Source organism: Microcaecilia unicolor, chromosome 4 (assembly GCF_901765095.1).
Source record: "Microcaecilia unicolor chromosome 4, aMicUni1.1, whole genome shotgun sequence".
NCBI classification, from domain to species: Eukaryota; Metazoa; Chordata; class Amphibia; order Gymnophiona; family Siphonopidae; genus Microcaecilia; species Microcaecilia unicolor.
Genome location: NC_044034.1, coordinates 54,221,509 through 54,242,595, shown reverse-complemented (window position 1 = coordinate 54,242,595; position 21,087 = coordinate 54,221,509). Strand labels below are relative to the sequence as shown.

At 44.2% G+C, this 21,087-nt stretch overlaps 1 protein-coding gene across 1 annotated transcript in view; it reads right to left on the bottom strand.

Moving 5' to 3' along the window:
* Positions 1 to 21,087, bottom strand: part of DYNC2H1 (dynein cytoplasmic 2 heavy chain 1) — a 1,078,189-nt gene that overhangs the window by 442,933 nt on the left and 614,169 nt on the right. Inside the window, 1 exon segment of the mRNA XM_030202388.1 lies at positions 9,983 to 10,137. Coding sequence (XP_030058248.1) covers positions 9,983 to 10,137 — 155 coding nt within the window.

Here is a 21,087-nt window from a genome sequence, read left to right as displayed (position 1 = left end):
TACATAAGTACATAAGTATTGCCATACTGGGAAAGACCAAAGGTCTTTCCCAGCATCCTGTTTCCAACAGTGGCCAATCCAGGTCACAAATACCCCGGCAAGATCCCAAAAATGTACAAAACATTTTATACTGCTTATCCCAGAAATAGTGGATTTTCCCCAAGTCCATTTAATAACAGTCTATGGACTTTTCCTTTAGGAAGCCATCCAAACCTTTTTTAAACTCCGCTAAGTTAACCGCCTTTACCACATTCTCTGGCAACGAATTCCAGAGTTTAATTACACGTTGAGTAATCCCACCTGGATCATCAGTGGGATTCATCGGGGTAGCACAGGTCTCTAAGGAGGTAACAGCTTTAATTGAAAAACATGGGATAAGAAATTCCAGTAGACATTCAATAATCTGGAATCACTAGAGACGCATATGGCGGGTTTGCATACAGATGTCAGCATGTTCCAGGTATTGCGGGCCAATTTGGAAGACACAGCGCATAAGGCAGAGCAGAAGCAAGCAGAGTTATTCAACCGATTAAAGCAGCTGAGGAGCAATGGGATGACATCGAGAATTGTGCACATAGAAATAACTTATGGCTAGTCGACATACAAAGACTGTGACAGAGCAGGAGTTGCATGGCTTCTTGGAGGCCTGGTTGGTTCAGAGTCTCAGTCTACCTTCCCACGTGGGGCCTCTTCACATAGAACATGCTCATAGGCTAGGCCCTAAAAGAGATGGGAATCTGAGGCTAATAGACTAGAAATCCTAAAGCTACTCAAATTTAAACAAAAGACAGCAATTCTAAAAGCCCTCTAAGTGGGGAAATGCCTGGAATACGAAGGGAAATGTGTGCTATGTATCCTGGATTACTCCACCAAAGCATCTGTACAGCAACACAAATTTGCACCAGTGTGTACTCAATTGTTTGAACGCAAGATAAAACTAGCCTTGTTATACCTAGTGAAATTGCAGATTATACATCATGGGCATACAAAGTTCTTCAATACTGTACAGGCTGCTAACAACTTTTTGGCTGAGTTGGATTCGGAAAACAAGCCCCCATAAAGACCATGGCCTCAGATGTTCACTGTATGTACAGCATATATCTGAGTCTTTATTTATTTGTACATTTGTTATACTGCCTTCTAAATGAATATCAAGGCAATTTATGATAAAAGGGTATAGTTGACTGGTATATAATTAAACAATAATACACAACAAAAACAAAAGGACTAAAAACAAAAGGGAATGAAATTGCACAACAATAAATTTCCGAAATTCAAGTACACCAAAACACAAAAATAAAGTGTCAAGTATAAGTTAAGGATATACAAAACTATCCAGTTCATTTTCGAAGGAATGACACAAATCGGGAGATGGTCGGCGATCTCCTAAAGCCGGCCAAATCGGTATAATCGAAACCCGATTTTGGCCGGCGCCAACTTCTTTCCGTCGCGGAGCCAGCCAAACTTCAAGGGGGCATTTCGGTAGGGTAGCGAAGGCGGCATGGGGGCGTGCACTGAGATGTCCGGTTTCGCCCGATAATGGAAAAAAGAAAGTCGGTCTTGACGAGCATTTGGCCAATTTTATTTGGTCCCTTTTTTCCCAGGTCCAGGTCCCAAAAAAGTGCCCGAACTGACCAGATGACCACCGGAGGGAATCGGGGATCACCTCCCCTGACTCCCCCAGTAGTCACTAACCCCCTCCCCCAGGGGTCACTAACCCCCTCCCACCCTCAAAAAAACAACTTTAAAAACTTTTTTTGCCAGCCTCTATGCCAGCCTCAAATGTCATACTCAGGTCCATCGCAGCAGTATACAGGTCCCTGGAGCAGTTTTTAGTGGATGCAGTGCACTTCAGGCAGGCGGACTCAGGCCCATCCCTCCCCTACCTGTTACACTTGTGGTGGTAAATGGGAGCCCTCCAAAACCCACTGCACCCACATCCAGGTGCCCCCCGTTACCCTTTAAGGGCTATGGTAGTGTTGTACAGTTGTGGGTATTGGGTTTGGGGGGGGGGGGTGTTGGGGCTCAGCACCCAAGGTAAGGGAGCTATGCACCTGGGATCAATTTGTGAAGTCCACTGTAGTGCCCCCTAGGGTGTCCTAGCATGTGAGGGGTACCAGTGCACTAGAAATGCTGGCTCCTCCCACGACCAAATGGCTTGGATTTGGCCGGGTTTGGCGGCCATCTCTAACGCCGGCGATCTCTAAGGGCAGCCCAAATATTGAAATTTGGCCAGCCCCAATCGTATTATCGAAACGAAAGATGGCCGGCCATCTTGTTTCGATAATACAATCGGGTACACTGCTTTACAGGGCCGTCATTAGAGATGGCTACCCCCATTCGATTATGCCCCTAATAGTAACATAGTAGATGACGGCAGAGAAAGACCTGCATGGTCCATCCAGTCTGCCCAACAAGATAAACTCATATGTGCTACTTTTTGTGTATACCTGACCTTGATTTGTAACTGCCATTTTCAGGGCACAGACCGTAGAAGTCTACACAGCACTAGCCCCGCCTCCCACCACCGGCTCTGCCACCCAATCTCCGCTAAGCTTCTGAGGATCCATTCCTTCTATACAGGATTCCTTTGTCTTTATCCCATGCATTTTTGAATTCCGTTACCGTTTTCATCTCCACCACCTCCCGCGGGAGGGCATTCCAAGTCTCCACCACTCTGTCCGTGAAAAAATACTTCCTGACATTTTTCTTGAGTCTGCCCCCCTTCAATCTCATTTCATGTCCTCTAGTTCTACCGCTTTCCCATCTATGGAAAAGGTTCGTTTGCGGATTAATACCTTTCAAATATTTGAACGTCTGTATCAAATCACCCCTGTTTCTCCTTTCCTCCAGGGTATACATGTTCCCATACCATTCTTGTAGCTTTTCTTTGCACCGCTTCAATTCTTTTTACATCCTTAGCAAGATACGGTCTCCAGCACTATTACAGAAGCTATTACTGTGGTTCTTCCCAAACCAGGAAGAGATGATATGGAAGTCACTAACTATAGACCAATTTCTTTGATTAATCTAGAGGCTAAAATATACGCCAGAATTCTGGAAAACAGATTTACAAAACCCCTTTCTAGATTTCAACATCCAGACCAAACTGGATTTGTGACAAATAGGCACTCCTCCAGTAATACTAGATTTTGTCTCCATCTCCTGACCACTGCAAAAACATCTGATGGATCCAGCCTTCTTGGTGTCCTTGGATGCCAAGAAGGCCTTTGATCATGTTCAATGGCCATATATGTTAAGGACACTTCATTGATTTGGTTTTGGTGATGGTTTTACAAATATGGGATACATTCTACCCTAAGGCCCAACTATACATAAATAATTCTCTTTCGAGTCCATACCCTTTAGGAAGGAGCACGAAACAAGGGTGCCCTCTGTCACCATCATTATTTAACTTGGCATTAAAGCCACTGCTAAGTGCAATTCGAGAAACTATTAACATAGAAGGGATTTCCGTGGGTGGAATGTAAGCTACCTGCATATGCAGACAGTGTTACTGTATCTTACCAATCCATATATTTCCCTTCCCCCCCTTACTACAGCTAATAGATTAGTTCGGTATTTTTTCTGGATACAAAATAAATTGGATAAAATCTGAGGTTATGCCTCTTAATATGCACTGTTTTAAAAATGACCAATCTTCTTATCCCTTTAAGTGGCAAAGTAATGGTTTGAAATACCTGGGTATAAAATTATACACTGATGTTCAAGATGTAGTGATGAATAATGAACACCTTATATTATCTAATATTCAAGAACTATGTGATAACTGGTCACCGTTATTTTAGAACCGGTGGGGTAGACTGGCAACCATCAAAATGCTGATCTCTCCTGTTATCATGTATTGTATGTCTATGACCCCTATCTTTTTTTCACAAAAACGTTCTATAAAGACATTGATAGAATGCCATTGCATTTTCTTCGGCAAGGCAAAAAAAACAATTGTTTTACGAACCTTGCAAAAATTAAAAGATCAAAGTGGAGTGAATTTTCCACATTTTATAACTATCATGCTGCTTTCATTTCAAGACAAGATGTCCTTTGGTAGCAAAATTTAGATTCTTTTGAACAAACTTCGTGGTTGAGAATAGAACAAGCAACTATATCAACACTTCCTCCTGCCTCTTATTAACTCTAATATGTTAGAGACCAAGACAGAGAAACCTATTATCAAGGCTACTTGCAAAGCAATGCGTATATAACATACTGTACTCCTTCCTACAACTAAAAGGACTAGACAGTGTTGTATCTGGTTGAACTCTTGTTTTATAATAGAGGGTGAACCTCTTTATTGGTGTATTTGGATGAGAAATGGTATTTGGTCTCTAGATCACATCATGTCTGGACACAGGCTTCTCACCTTTCAGGAACTAAGGAGGAAATCAGGCTTCCATTTTCATAATGTTATCGCTGGATGCAACTAAGACATGTACATTCCTAGGAAGTCAAATTGGACTCTTTACCAACTATATTGGACATTTTTTCATTGTGTACTGTAACTAAGGATGCTGGTCTGCCTGCTTCAGTGCTTTATAAACATACTAGTAAAAAAGGTCCTTTTCTGACACAAATGAAACGGGCGCTAGCAAGGTTTTCCTCGGAGTGTGTATGTTTGAGAGAGAGTGTGTGTGAGAGTGACTGTGTGAGAGAGAGAGAGTGAATGTGCGAGTGTGTGTGTGTGTGACAGAGAGAGAGTGAGACTGGGTGCGAGTGTGTCTGTGAGAGAGAGAGAGTGTGTGTGTGAGAATGAGAGTGTGTGCCAGGGTCCCCCCCTCCCTCCCAGTCCCGGGGCATCCCCTACCCACTCCCTCCGTCCCTCCCAGTTCCAGGGTCGTCCCCTCCCTCCCTCCGAGTTCCAGTGTCGTCCCCTACCCCCCAAGTTTCAGGGTCCCCTCCCTCCGAGTTTCAGGGTCTCCCTCCCTCTCTCCGACTGTCAGGGTCTCCCTCCCTCCGAGTGTCAGGGTCTCCCTCCCTCCCTCCTAGTTCCAGGGTCACCCTCCCTCCCTCCCTTCCAGTTCCAGCCCCCATCCCTCCGAATTTTAGAAGTCATCTTCACTATTATAATAAACTAGTAAAAAAGGCCCGTTTCCGAAACCAATGAAACGGGCGCTAGCATGTGGTTTTCTTTGTGTGTCTGTGTATGTGTCACAGAGTTATTTTGTGTGTGTGTGTGTGTGAATGTGTGAGGGTGCGGTGTGTGGCTTTGAGGGTGTGTTTCTGTTGTATTGTGTGTGTGTGGTTTTGTCTGTCAAGGAGGTTTGTGGAGGGGGATCTTTCTGTTGGTGAAATGTAAATGTGATTGTAGGGGGGGTCAGCCTTTGTTGAGTGTTGTTTTTTTTTCCATGTTTTTTATTTTTGTGTTGTGCTGAGGCAGCAGTGTTGTTTTAGATGGGCGGAAGGTTGAGGAGCACGTTCTTTGTCTGTCGGTATTGTTTGGCCTTTTCAGGGCTGCTGTAGGGGAATGCTGGAAGAGAAATGTGCTGTTGGAAGCAGCGCCATCTTTTTCCATTGGGCTGGGGTTCTGGGCATCCTGGAGGTGGGTGACGGCTTGCCTGAGGACAGGGATGGTTGTTTTAAGTTGGCGGAAGGGAGAAGAGCACGGTCTTGGGCCGTCGGGGGGTGATCCGGTATGTTTGGTCCATTTTAGGCCGGCTGCAGGGGAATGCTGGAACATTTATGCGCTGCAGGAATCAGCGCCATCTTTTTTCGGGTGCTCGGGGAATCCCCGAGGTGGGAGACAGCTTGCCTGAGGCTGGGGATGGTTGGGCATGACATGCATTCAGCGACAGCTGCCCTCACACTCTCTTCACACGTATTTGGGGATCGGGGGACCAATCTCCCCTCCCCGTGGGGCAAAAGGCGGATATAGCGGGATCCTCCCAACATTGTAATTATCAGATCCCGTGAATCACGCAGATCTGGCTTTTACACCGTCCCTCCCCTCTCCTGCCATCTCTTCTTCTCTCTTTCGCCCTTCCCAATCCAACATTTCTCCCTGTTTGCGATCCAGCACCTCTCCTTGAACCCCCTTCATCAAACTCGTACCAGAGATCAAGGAGGTTTCCTTACCTGCAGCTTTCCTTCTCGGATGCCCCATCCTAACAACTTCCCTCTCCCATCCCTCGGATGCACCGGAAACAGGAAATCCCCCCTCCCCTCCCCATCCCTCCCTCCAAGTTTCAGGGGTCGTCCCCTCCCTCGAGCCACTGCGGTAAGTCAGGAGGGCGGCTGGTTCTGATGTGTACGTCATAATGGGTACGGTGATGTCAGCCTGTGCTACGGAGCCTAGCAGACCAACTCTGAAGAAGTCACGGACACAGGCAGCAAGACGCATAGAACGTTGGAGGTGAGAATTATTATATAGAATAGGAGTAGCCTAGTGGTTAGTGCAGTGGACTTTGATCCTGGGGAATTGGGTTCAATTCCCATTGAAGCTCCTTGTGACTGTGAGCAAGTCACTTAACCCTCCATTGCTCCAGGTACAAAATAAGTACCTGTATATATGTAAACCAATTTGAATGTAGTTGCAAAATACCACAGAAAGGTGGTATATCAAGTCCCATTTCCCCTTCCCTCTTTCTAATCAACCTCCAAAATCCTTAAAGTCTATTTGGGAATTTGAACTGCAAATCGAACAATTGGATTCTTTCTGGCAATCTTTCTAGTTACATAAAGTTTACTGTACAGCCTCTGCATCACTGACACAATCTCTATATTTTATAGCTCACAGGGCAATCTGGATACCAACTAGATTACACAGTCTTCATCTTCGACCATCCACACTAAGCTGGACCTGTACATCGTCCATTGATGTTATTCATAAATTTCAATTCCCACTCTCTTATTCTCTTTTATTTGTTGGAGGGAAGGACACTCCTCCTGTTTTGGAAAAAGACTGGAAGTTATATTCTATAATGATTAGTGTTGTTATTCAGGACTTTTTGAAGAACTGGAAAAGTATGCACAACCTCGGGGAGTTTGTTCCACGCGTTGGGTGAGGCGAGACAAAGGGCGGAGCCTGGAGTTGGCGGTGGTGGACAAGGGTACTGAAAGGAGGGATTTGTCTTGAGAGCGGAGGTTACGGGTAGGAACGTAAGGGGAGATGAGGGTTGAGAGGTAAGGAGGGGCTGCAGATCGAGTACATTTGTAGGTTAGTAGCAGAAGCTTGAATTGAATGCGGTACCTGATCGGAAGCCAATGAAGTGACTTGAGGAGAGGGGTGATATGAGTGTATCGGTTCAGGCGGAAGATAAGACGTGCAGCAGAGTTCTGAATGGATTGAAGGGGGGGTAGGTGGCTAAGTGGGAGACCAGTGAGGAGTAGGTTGCAGTAGTCAAGGCGAGAGGTAACGAGAGCGTGGATGAGAGTTCGGGTGGTGTGCTCAGAGAGGAAAGGGCGGATTTTGCTAATGTTATAGAGGAAGAAGCGACAGGTCTTGGCTATCTGTTGGATATGCGCAGAGAAGGAGAGGGAGGAGTCGAAGATGACACCGAGGTTGCGGGCAGATGAGACGGGAACGATGAGGGTGTTATCAACCGAAATAGAGAGTGGAGGTAGAGGGGAAGTGGGTTTGGATGGGAAGACAAGAAGTTCGGTCTTGGCCATGTTCAGTTTCAGGTGGCGGTTGGACATCCATGCAGTAATGTCGGATAAGCAGGCCGAAACTTTGAGATAGCAATTCCAGAAATAGGACAAAATGTACAAGTTTAAATGATCCTTGTAGATTTGGTATCTCTGCAGTTGATATCAAATCTCAGCGGAGTGCATCAAAATAATTAAAAGAGAAAAAATATTTTGTTTATTTCACTGGTCTAGCTATGTCATTTTTCTTATTAGGATGAACATGTACATGTTCCATTCATAGCTTCTCAAAAAAAGCAGGGGAAAAGTACGATAAATTTTCATAATGGAATGTGAACCACATATTATATAACAAAAGATTATCCCTAATATTTTAAATATCCTAAAAATAAAACTGTAATTCTTAGCAAGTTTATCATGAAAACAAAATTGTTATCTTAAAAATTATATACACAAAATAAAACATTGAAGAATTGTATACAAAAGAAAGCATTGAAATAAAATTTGTATCTAATATTAGATTTAAGCCAGAAGAAATTTAAAAAGTAAAGTGCCAGATCAGCAGTTAATGGCTTTTGGGGAAAAGTAGACAAAAGGCAATTCAATCTCTATCAGCAGTGCTAGAATGCTCACAAAAGAAAGAGTTAAGCACTGAAAGCAAAACTATTTACAGAGGAATATTGCTAGTAAACATGACAAAGACACATGACAAAGACACCTATGTCTAGCCATGCAGTGTAACACAAAGGAAACAATTGATCTACACAACTGATCTATGCTCCTCTCAGAGATATTCCCTTCCAGAAGGAAAGAAATGTGTTTAAAAGAAAGATGCTGGCTACAACTAAAATTAAATTGAAATCAAAATTAAGAAACAAGGATGTAAAGAAAGCCTTCTGTGGGCACATAGAAGGGATTCTCTTTAGCAATCCTATGCCTTTTTATTTTCTGATTATAAAGGATTGTAGCTTCTGCAATGCAAGGACTCAGAGCAGAACAAGAAAGCATGGTAAGGAACATAGAAAATTGAAACAGTGAGAACAGAAATGTGATAAAGAGCTCAAATAAAATAAAAATATATTTTCTATCAGAATAGCAATTATTTACTTACAAATCTTTGTGACAATAAGGGGACAAAATGGACTGGAATCCCTTCTCCTTCCGGACGTCTCCGGAGATTACCACTAGCTATCCATACCTTGTGATAGTTAGGATGTAACAAAATTAAAACTTTTCAACAACTCTAAAACAAAGGATATCAAATATAAAATTTAAACAAAAAATATAATCTTCCCTCTGCTCACCCAACAGATGGGAGAAAGCGCAAGTAGCGCCCCAAAAAACGTCGGGGTTACCAATTGTACTGGCTGCGTTTATGCTATTCACTTTGTACCAAAATAAAGAAAAATATCATAGAATAAGTTTAAAGGAATCAGAGAGTTAGAAGTGGTTTTTATTCTTACCAGCACAGCTTCAGATATCAGTTTGAAAGTCTTGGGAAAATATCACATGTACAGAATCTCAGTTAGAAAAATATCATCACATGTACAGAATCTCAGTTGGAAAAATATCACATGTACAGAATCTAATATCAATAGCTTAGGTAATAATAATAAGCAATCAGACTAATTTGATAAGGAGGACAAAGAAAATGAGAGAGAGAGAGAGATCACAGCCTGTTTCCTGAGACCATGCTTTCTTAGAGAGAGTGAGAGATATAGGTCACATGTTATCTGAAAACATGTAGGGATCAGCACATGTTATCTGAAAGTATGGAGAGAGAGAGAGAGAGAGAAATAGCAGGACATATATCAAGGGTTCAAGCAAGAAATATATCAGTGGTTCTGAAGTGAGATAAAATATAAAGAAAGGAGAGGATAGTTCTGTTATAAAGAAATAGTTCTTACCAGAAACAATGCAGAAATAAAGAAGGGAAAATATATTTCCTGGAGAATAGCCAATTAGCAAGGATGCCCTGAATCAGGACAGAGAAAAGTCTCCTGCAAAATATGGCTATAGTATTTATAAAGTAATGAGTTGCTTTTACATGCATTTGCCTGTTGCATCTCACTGCTATGTAACACGGAGTGACCAAATTATTGCTGCATTAGGGTTCTTTAACACGTTTTAAGAGGCAAACAATTTGAATTAGTTCCCTAGTGCAGCTTAACTCCTCCACTTAAATAATATATACAAAGTTATACTCAGAACTGATAAATGAACTGCTAATATTCACAACAGAAATGATCAACACTGTTACTATAACCCAAAGTGCTTTTAAGTTATCTGGTCCAATTAGCTGAGACACAGACCTTCTCACTGGATGCAAAATATTTTAACATAGTCTTTCATTAATTATTCTATCATTTTAATGACATACCTGTAAATGACTTTGTCTCTTTATTAATTCTGCTCTTTTGCTGCTGTACATAGAACTGTACACATGAAGGAATGTCATGTATCGACTAGGAGTAGCTCCATAAGGTTTACAAGACTCATGGATCAACAAAAAGGATTTTAGAAAATCAGTGTTTTCTGTAATGGAAAAATAAAAATTCAGTGCAAACGAGCACACAAACTAAAACAACTGTAAACACATGTAGTAATGAGACAGCAATATATGGAGAAATTATGTTTTACCTGATCATTTTCTTTCTTTTAGACCAGTGGTTTTCAACACAGTTCTCGGGACACAACCAGTCAGATTTCTTAGATAGATTTGCATAAAATGAATGCAGTGAACATGCAAATCTCTTTCATGTGTATTTATTATTGGGAATCCTGAAACCCTGACTGGCTGGATGTGCCCCAAGGACTGAGTTGAGAACCACTGTTATAGCACTTCCAAACCAGTCCAGAACCTATTGGTTATGTCTGTTGACCAGCAGATGAGACAGAAAACAAGGTACTGAAAGCTTTGCCCTATAAGGAGAGTGTACAGTTTTAGCTCTTCAGTATTTCAAATGACAAAGCAATGGAACTCATGTTCTTCCTGCTGTTCAAGTGTTTATCAATATATTTAATTCAAACAATCTGAAAAGGCAAAGTCCTGACATCAGCAGAGCTAAACACAGAAAAATGTAGGCAGATCAAGACCATATGGCCTATCAAGTCTGCCCATCCATTCCAACTACTCTTCCTATCAATCCCTTGGAAATACTATGTATGGTGCATCAATGCACCGTATCTGTCAGCAGCAGTCATTTCTCAATTGCGTTGTTCAGTAAAGAATCCTTCAGTTGAATTGTTTGACATGCTGGATTGATGAGATGAGTGTTTTGAGCTTACTTTATCAATGACTTTGTTTGTAAAGTGCAATAACATTGGGAACGGAGTTATTAATATTTTGAGGACTGCTGTCTTAAGTTGATGAGGAAGTGCAATGATAGATAACAGTGACTGTTTATGTGTTTTTTCACATCAAGTCACAAGCATTTTCTAAGCACCTTCACAAAATTTCTAATAATTTTTTTTAATGTATCTAGGTAATAGTACTTTGTTTACCAAAGGAGGGAATACAAAACATATTTGGTAACAGATATTACTTTGAGAAGAAGGTCAAGACTGTGGTGATCAAGAGATCTGCTCTAGAAAAACGGAGGCAAGTATATGTGCATGAGAAGCCAATATTAAAGTTCTACTTGCCAAAAGAAATCTGTCAAATTAAAATGGCTAAGGGAGACACCTTAATTGCTTTTTTGGCCACATGGAAAAGTGGGAAGCTTACCCTAGAGCCCTGAAATCCAGCTATACTGCTGACATGAGAATGAATACATAAAATTATTCATAGAATTATATTCAAATGAGCTGAAATGTAAACACTCTCACAAACATGACAAAGGAGACCTTAGGGCTTAGTACACTTGATAGAAATAGAACACTGGCTCAACTATGAGGCTAGATACTCATTCTTACTCGTAAGAGGAGTTAAGTAAAAAGTCAGGAACTAGATCATTACAAGAGGCTTACAATCACAGAGAATGAAGCCACAGCTTCCATGAAAAGCAACCTCTGATGAAGTAGTCTCCAACTGAAAAAGAGGGTGAAATTGCTCAATGTTGAAATGATATAAAAATAGAAGGAATAACAAATCAAGCTGGAGTTACTAGAAGCATTTGGCTAGCAATAATTCTTTTTTTTATTGTCAGTTTTTATCATTTATCATTTTTATTGATTTTTACAACTTAAACAGACAAACTGTTAAGTGAAATACAGCCTATAGATACAGTGCTATTACAGGAATTCCTTTTCTCATAGAATAACATAACATTTGGCTTCCTTAGACCCCTATTAGTGGAAGGGGGGGTAAGAATTAGTGAAGATTATGTTTTATTATTACAAACATATAAAGAAAATATGTCGCCGTAATTCTCGTATTTATTCCCAAAAGCCTCTATTGTTGTTTTGAGTCTAGGAAAGATGTAAGCTGATCAGGTATAAAAAACACATATTTTGTCTGATTTAACCTTACAACACATTTACATGGATATGCAAGAAGGAAAGATCCTCCTAGTTCTATTATTTTTGGCCTCATAGAAAAACTATTTTCTCTTTTGTTGTATGACCTTGGTCACATCTGGATAAAGCCAGATTTTTTGTCCTCCAAATATATGATTCGTAGATTTGAAATAGAATTTCATTACTGAGTTCAAATCTTGCTGAAAAACAAATGAGACAATCAGCGTCGTTCTTTCAGTCACATCATCCAGTGACTGCTCCAAAATGGCCGTAATGTTATGCGTATCTGTAGATTTCTCTCCTTCTGCTTTTTTTTTTATTGTATTAGGTAAAAAATATATTTTATTCAATGGAGGAATTGCTTCTTGTGGAAAATTTAGAATTTCTCTCAAAAATCTAGTGAACACTTCTATTGGAGAAACCCCAAAAGGTTTAGGAAAATTAAGCAGACAAAGATTTAATCTCCTATTAAAATTCTCCATTTGTTCGATCTTTCTTCTTATTTCTGTATTATCTTTTATTACTGCCATTTTAAATACTGCTGTTTGAGTCATCTCTTTCTGTAAAGACTCTATCTTTAAGGAAAAGTCTTGTTTAACAACATCTATGGAGTCTTTCAATTCTTGCACAGTAGAATTTAAAAGTTTGACCTCTGCTGAGGACTGTCGCAAGGTTATTTCTATATCCAGTAACTTCAGCCATATCTGACCCAGGCTTACCTCCGATTCTTTCCACACAATAGTTGTTGTTAGCACATGTTCGGTAACCCCACTGGATCCACCAGCATCTACCTTTCCGGTTTCTGGTGGGTTCACCTCCCGACTCACTGCGGTTGCAGGGCACAGAGGAATCATAGAGTTCGGTGGGGGAGATAGAGATGTTTCCGCTTCCAGCGGGGTGGCCGCTTCTACCGGCTCCACCCGCTATGGAGTCCGTCCCGCCAACTTCACGAGAAAGAGCAGGGAAAAAGTGCTCCAGGCCACGCCTCGTCGTCGTGGACGTCCCGGTAGGTGTGGGAACTATCTGGACGACCCCTCTGCGTTTCGAATGAGGCATTCTTTCAAGAATAAAAAGAAAATTTGGCGAAGCTTAGTTGGAGCTGCTTACAGAACCTCCGCTCCCGGAGCCCTCTTGACACGGCCCCCCCACTAGCAATAATTCTAATGCATCCTAGCATCAAGAGACATAGAAAATTAAAGGTTGGATTACACCAAGACCAAAGGAGCAATCGGCCAAGAAGGATTTCAACTGTACCTTATGAAGGCCAAACGGTGGGGAACCTTGGCAGCAGACTTGCTGTAATGCTGAATAGATACCACCATCCCATGACTCACTACCAAAGGAAGACTGATTCATCAAACAGAAACATGACTGGGAAGCAACTTGCCTGCAAATCGAGGTTCTGAAAAAATGTACCTCTGAAAGTTAGATAGCAGTTTACTTACGAAAACAAACAGACCATTGTCCACTTCCTTTAACACTGCTGTATTCCCTCACAATTCCAGAGAAAAAACAAAGATGATTGTCATCTTGTAATAACTTATACCAAAGTTATCAACAAGAAACTTAAGAGGACTGGATGACACCTGGTCCACTGCTAATCCCCAAAAGAGGATGGACCAAAAAGCCTAAGAAGAGCAGAAGCAGTCTATAAAAAGAGCTCATGCTATTGAGTACCTCTATGAAACAGGAGGGTCATGTTCTGCACTGCCCTCAAAAGGAACTCGAGGTGCCCACTTTGAAACATTTGCTGCAAGTCTTGCAAACAGTAGTGGCAGATATAACGAAAGAAAACCTATACCGGTAGGTTGAGCCTCCTGTGATTCCAGAGAATCTCAAAAGAAGAGAACTGAAAGAGACGATCAAAAGGTGAATAAGGAAATTAGCTCTATGCAATCTATGACCACAGGACATAGTCTATACATATTGCCATAGGACTTAGAATTTACATAATGCAATGGGTGATTTTCTTAATGAGGAAGAAATGAAAGTTTTACTTGAGCAGAGGGGCAGAGAGCTGGTTGTGCAGGCAATTTCTACTACTATTCCCTTAGTTGGGACAGAGTAGGGAGCAGACAGCAACTCTTACATATACATAACATCACCTGCTGAAATACTATTCAGTTGAGAACTGGCACACAGTCTCTTAAAGGAGCATAGGCAAGGAGGCCTGGGAATAAAGTGTAGATACATACCTGTAGCAGGTATTCTCGGAGGACAGCAGACTGATTGTTCTCACGATTGGGTCGTCGTCTGCAACTGCCCAGGAGACCGGCAAATCCCCAAGAAAAACAAAAACATCTAGAATGCACCGGCGCGTGGGCAGAGCGAACCGTGTATGCACGAACGGCTTCCCGCCCACGGCGCGAGCGTGCTCTCTCAGTTTAATAAAAAGCAAAACAGAGAATAGAACAACTCCAAAGGGGAGGAGGGAGGGTTTGTGAGAACAATCAGCCTGCTGTAATTGGAGAATACCTGCTACAGGTACGTATCTACACTTTCTCCGTGGACAAAGGCTGCTTGCTCCCACAATTGGGGTATCCCTAGCCCCCAGGCTCACTCAAAACAATGAACATAGGTCAATTGGGCCTCGCAACGGCGAGGACATAACATAGATTGACCTGAAAAGAAACACAACTAAGTGAGAGTGCAGCCTGGAACAGAACATAAATGGGCCTAGGGGGGTGGACTTGGACTCTAAACCCCAAACAGATTCTGCAGCACCGACTGCCCAAACCAACTGTCGCATCGGGTATCCTGCTGGAGGCAGTAGTGAGATGTGAATGTGTGGACTGATGACCACGTTGCAGCCTTGCAAATCTCTTCAATGGAGGTTGACTTTAAGCGAGCCACCAACGCAGCCATGGCTCTAACATGACTTTAAGTGAGCCACCGACGCAGCTGTGGCTCTAATATTATGAGCCGTGACATGGACCTCCAGAGTCAGCCCAGCTTGGGCATAAGTGAAGGAAATGCAAACTGCTAGCCAATTAGAGATTGTGCGTTTTCCGATGGTGACTCCCCTCCTTTTGGGATCCAAAGAAACAAACAACTGGGCAGACTGTCTATAGGACTTTGTACGCTCCACGTAAAAGGCCAATGCTCTCTACAGTCCAAGGTGTGCAACTTGTCCTCACCAGGGCGGGTGTGTGGACGCGGAAAAAATGTTGACAAGACAACTCACTGGCTCAGATGGAACTCCGACACCACCTTCGGCAAGAACTTAGGGTGAGTGCGGAGGACTACTCTGTTATGATGAAACTTGATATAAGGTGCATGCACTACCAGGGCTTGGAGCTCACTGACTCTATGAGCTGAATTAAACAGCCATCAGGAAAATGACCTTCCAGGTCAAGTACTTCAGATGGCAGTAATTCAGTGGCTCAAAAGGAGCTTTCATCAGCTGGGTGAGAACGACATTGAGATCCCATGACACTGGTGGAGGTTTGACAGGGGGCTTTGACAAAAGCAAACCTCTCATAAAACGAACTACTAAAGGTTGTCCAGAGATAGGCTTACCCTCTACACGTTGATGATAAGCACTAATTGCACTAAGGTGAACTCTTATGGAGTTAGTCTTTAGACCAGACTCTGATAAGTGTATAAGGTATTCAAGCAGGGTCCGTGTAGGACAAGAGAAAGGATCTAGGGCCTTGCTGTCACACCAGACAGCAAATCTCCATTTGAAAGAATAACACCTTTTTATGGAATCTTTCCTGGAAGCAAGTAACACTCAGGAGACACCTTCTGAAAGACCCAAGGAGGCAATTTTTAAGCTCTCACAATCCAGGCCGTGAGAGCCAGAGACTGGAGGTTGGGATGTAGAAATGACCCCTCATTCTGGGTGATGAGGGTCGGAAAATACTCCAATCTCCACGGTTGTTCGGAGGACAACTCCAGAAGAAGAGGGAACCAGATTTGAAGGGGCAAAAAGGGCGCAATCAGAATCATGGTTCCACGGTCTTGCTTGAGTTTCAGCAAAGTCTTCCCTACTAGAAGTATAGGAGGATAAGCATACACCTGTCCCCCAATGTAGGAGAAAGGCATCTGACGTTAGTCTGTCGTGGGCCTGAAGTCTGGAACAGAATTGAGGGACTTTGTGATTCAACTGAGTGGCAAAAAGATCCACCGAGGGGGTGCTCCACTCTCGGAAGATCTTGTGGACAAAGGCCATGTTTAGCGACCACTCATGCGGCTGCATGATCCTGCTCAACCTGTCGGCCAGACTGTTTACGCCTGCCAGATACATGGCCTGGAGAAACATGCCACGATGGCGCACTCAAAGCCACAGCCGGATGGCTTCCTGACACAGGTGGCAAGATCCGGTGCCTCCCTGCTTGTTGGTGTAATACATAGCAACCTGATTGTATGTCTGAATTTGAATGATTTGATTGGACAGCCGAACTATGAAAGCCTTGAGAGCGTTCCAGATTGCTCGGAATTCCAGGAGGTTGATCTGAGGATCCATTTCCTGAAAGGACCCAGCTCCTTGAGTGTGAAGTCAATCTACATGAGCTCCCCACCCCAAGAGGGATGCATCCGTCATCAGCACTTTATGCAGCTGAGGAATTTGGAATGGTCGTCCCAAGGTCAAATTGGAGCGAATGGTCCACCATTGAAGGGAACTGCAAAAGTCAATGGAGAGATGGATCACATCCTCTAGATCCCCTGTGGCCGGGAACCACTGGGAAGCTAGGGTCCATTGAGCTGATCTCATATGTAGGTGTGCCGTGGGAGTCTCAACATCTCCAAAGCTGTGACCTGTTCAGACGCTCGAGCCAAGGATACTAGGGCCAGGAGATTGTCTGCCCTTGCCTGGGGAAGATAAGCTCGAGACGTCCGTGTGTCCAACTGAGCTCCAATGAACTCCAATTTCTGAACCGGGACAAGGTGGGACTTGGAATAATTGATTACGAACCCCAGTAGCTGTAGCACTCGAATAGTCATCTGCATGGACTGTAGAGCGCCTGCCTCCAAGGTGCTCTTCATCAGCCAATCATCGAGATAAGGGAAGACATGCACTCCCAGTCTGCGTAGTGATGCTGTGACAACTGCCAGGCACTTTGTGAAGACCCTGGGCGCAGACGCGAGGCCAAAGGGCAGTACCCAGTACTGAAAGTGACAAGTTCCCAACCGAAATCGAAGATACTTCTTGTGAACTGGGAGTATTGAGATGTGGGTATAGGCATCCTTTAAGTCCAAAGAGCATAGCCAATCATTTTCCTGAATCATGGGAAGAAGGGTGCCCAGGGAAACCATCCTGAACTTTTCTCGGACTAGGAATTTGTTCAGGGCCCTTAGGTCTAGGATGGGACACATCCCCCCTGTTTTGCACAAGGAAGTACCTGGAACAGAATCCCAGCCCTTCTTCCCCTGGTGGAATGGGTTCAACCGCATTGGCTTTTAGAAGGGAGGGGAGTTTCTCTGCAAGTACCTGCTTGTGCTGGGAGCTGAAGGACTGAGCTCCCGGTGGACAATTTGGAGGCAGGGATCCCAGATTGAGAGTGTATCCTAACTGGACTATTTGAAGAACCCATCTGTCGGAGGCTATATGAGGCCACCTTTGGAGAAGAAATATCAACCTTCCTCCAACCAGCAAGTCGTCTGACATGGAGACTTTTTCTGAGGCTATGCTGCACTGGAGCCAGTCAAAAGCCCGTCCTTTGCTTTTGCTGGGGAGCCGCAGGGGCCTTAGCCGCACGCCGTTGACGGGAACGAGCGTGCTGGGACTGAGCCTGGACAGGCTGCCGAAAAGCAGGAGTGTACCTACACCTATTGTAGGAATTGGAAGCACTCCTCTTCCCTCCAAAACAAACCTCCTAGATGAGCAGGCGGTAGCAGAAGGTGCCCAGCGGGAGAGAGAATCCATAGAATCATGGTGCTTCTTGATCTGATCAACCATGTCCTCTACTTTTTCTCCAAAAAGATTATCCCCCCAGCAAGGAACATCCGCCATTCGCTGCTGGGTCTTATGATCCAGGTCAGAGACACGCAGCCATGAGAGTCTGTGCATCACTATACCTTGAGCAGCTATTTGGGATGCTACATCAAAAGTATCATAAGTACCCCTGGCCAGGAATTTGCGACACGCCTTCTGCTGCCTGACCACCTGGTGAAAAGGTTCAGCGAGCTCTGGAGGAAGTGGTTCGACCAAACTGGACAGTTGCTTCACCGAGTTCCGCAAGTGGATGCTGGTGTAGAGCTGGTATGTTTGGAGCTTGGCTGCGAGCATAGCGGCCTGATACGTCTTTCTCCCAAAAGAATCCAAGGTCCTAGACTCTCTGCCTGGGGGCGCCGAGGCATAGTCTCTTGTACTCTTGGCTCTTCTGAGAGCAGAGTCCACCACCATGGAATCGTGAGGTAGTTGGGCCTTCACAATTACTGGTTCTCCATAGATTCTGTACTGGGTCTCAGCTTTTTTGGGGACCACTGGATTAGATAGAGGGAACAACCAGTTTCGCATAAGAACTTCCCTGAGTATATTATGCAAGGGGGCCATTGCAACCTCTGTGGGCGGAAAAGGATAGTCCAAGACCTCGAGCATCTCAGCCCTGGGCTCAACCACAACCTCCATAGGGAAGGGAATATCCTTACACATTTCCCAAACAAGGGAGGAAAAAGAAAGATTCTCAGGCGGAGACATCCTTCTTTCAATTGGCCGAGTAGGATCAGAGGGGACCCCATATGACTCCTTTTCAGAAAAGTATCTGGGAACTTCCTCTTCCTCCCACGAGCGCTCATCATCGGTATCGGACAAAAGCTCTCTAAGAGCAGCCCGAACCCAAGCCTGTCTTGATGTCGAGGAACGACAGCCTCGAGGGGGATGTCTAGAAGTCGACTCCTGCCTGGACTGCGGCGAAGCTTCCTCCGCCGAATCGACCCGGGTGGCGGCCGACACCGATGCCGCAAGCGGCACCAGGACGGGGACCTCACCACAGGCGAAGGCCAAGATGCTGCTTTCACAGTCGATGCAGAAGGCGCAAGCACCCCTGGCACCGAAGCAGACTGGCGCAGCAATCCCTTCAGAAGCTCTGGAAGAAGGGCCCTGATGCGTTCGTCGAGAGCTTCCATCGGAAAAGGCTGCGGGGCCGGTGCAGGAGCCGGTGGCAAAATCTGAGGGGGCTTGACAGCCGGTACGAGGCTGCCAGAAGACCGTCGCATCGGCATCTCCTACATAGAGGGTGAGCGGTCCTCTCTGCGCCTACACTTCTCGGGTGCTGAATCCCTCAGCTCCCCAGAGCTCTCAGTACCGCACATGGAAGAACGATGATGGTGCTTCTTAGCTTTTGCTCGAAGACCGTCATCAAGACTCCTCGGTACCGAAGAGGAGGACGTGGAATCCTCATGCTTCCTTGGGGCCGGGTCCGACGAAGGTCGGTCCCGAAGGGCCTGCATAACAGTAGGCCTCAAGACAGGTGGAGACTCACTCGATGCCTCACTGCTCCCAGCGCGATGTGGTTCTTCAGCAGCCATTACCTGCGCTCTCAAAGTCGATGCTTCCCTCGGTACCGATGTCGACGTCAAAGGACCGGACCGATCAGCAAAAAGTCTTTCATGTTGAGCCTCCCGAGACACTTGGGTCCACTTTTTCATTAAAGAGCACAGCTTACAAGCAGCTGGCAAATGTTCGGGCACAAGGCAGTGGAGACACCACGCGTGGGGGTCGGTACTCGAGATGGTCCGGTTGCAGCGAGTACAACACTTGAAGCCGCTGGGAGTCCTCAATGACATGGATGGAAAAACAGTGGCTGCAAAATTAAAGGACTCGATCATGCCAAATAAAAGGCACAAAAAAAGAAAAAGAAGACCCGGCCGAGCTGCCCAAAAGGCGGCCGCGATGAAAAAGGAAGGAAAATTAAAGAAGTGAAGAAAAATTAATAAAATAAGGGAAAAACTAATTTTTTAAAGAATATTTGTAATAAACTACTGCAACAAGAAGAAAAAAAGAAAAAGGGGAGCGGATCAAAAGAAACAGAGGGCACGCTCGCCCCATGGGCGGGAAGCCGTCCGCACATGCGCGATTTGCTCTGCCCGCGTGTCTGTGCGTTCTAGAAGTTTTTGATTTTCTTAGGGATTGGCCGGTCTCCTGGGCCGTCGCGGACGACGACCCAATCGTGAGAACAAGCAGCCTGCTTGTCCTCGGAGGTCTTGGAGCTGAATTTCGCTCTTCTACTCTGAACAGAATTATAGAGAATTAAGCTGTACACAGAGACAACTACCCAATTCTGAGATAGCTGGGGAAGGAATCCCCAGCCCCACAAAGCTGTTGAGTTTCTGCTGGAAAGAATCTGCTTCCCAAGGATGGGAATAATGCATAAGTTCAATGGTAAAGAATAGCTTCTGAAATCTCCATCCTGACTGCTGCCTACACAGGTCTCAAGGTTCCAGAGAATCAGACAAGATACAACCACATTTTCAGTTTTGAAGAGTAAAGGTTGGTAACCATCAACCTCCCGTGCCTAAGAGTGAACAGATTGCTCCAAATATTAGAAAACTTTGCAGATTAACATGCATAAATCTAAGCAGAAATTTCCTGTACAGAGTCAACATAGCCTTATTACACAACATATGAACAAACAAGGTTGCCTCTAGTTCTTCCCTGATAGGAAAAACATTTAAAAGGGCATCTGTAGAAGAGCAGGATTTCTAAATCTTCTGCCCCTTACTTTAGCCACCCTTTTGGTGATTAATGAGGTGATTAATGATACTGAAATTGGAAAAAGAGGTAACACTTGTAACATTCTGACACAGTAGTGTTCTCTCTGAGCCAAATAATCCATACAAAGAAAAGCATGGTGAAAACTTGGGGATATATATGGTTTGGAAAATGGACGGTTTTGTGCTTTGTATGGTTTTTTTTTTTTTTTTTTTTTACTGTTTTCAGGGGGGGGGGGGGGGGGAAATCATCCAAGGGAAAAATGTAGAAAACCAAGCCATTGGGATGTAGGAGGGGCCAGCATTTTTACTAGACTGGTACCCCAGACATTCCAGCAGAGCCATGGTGCACCCAAGAGGGCACTACAGTGG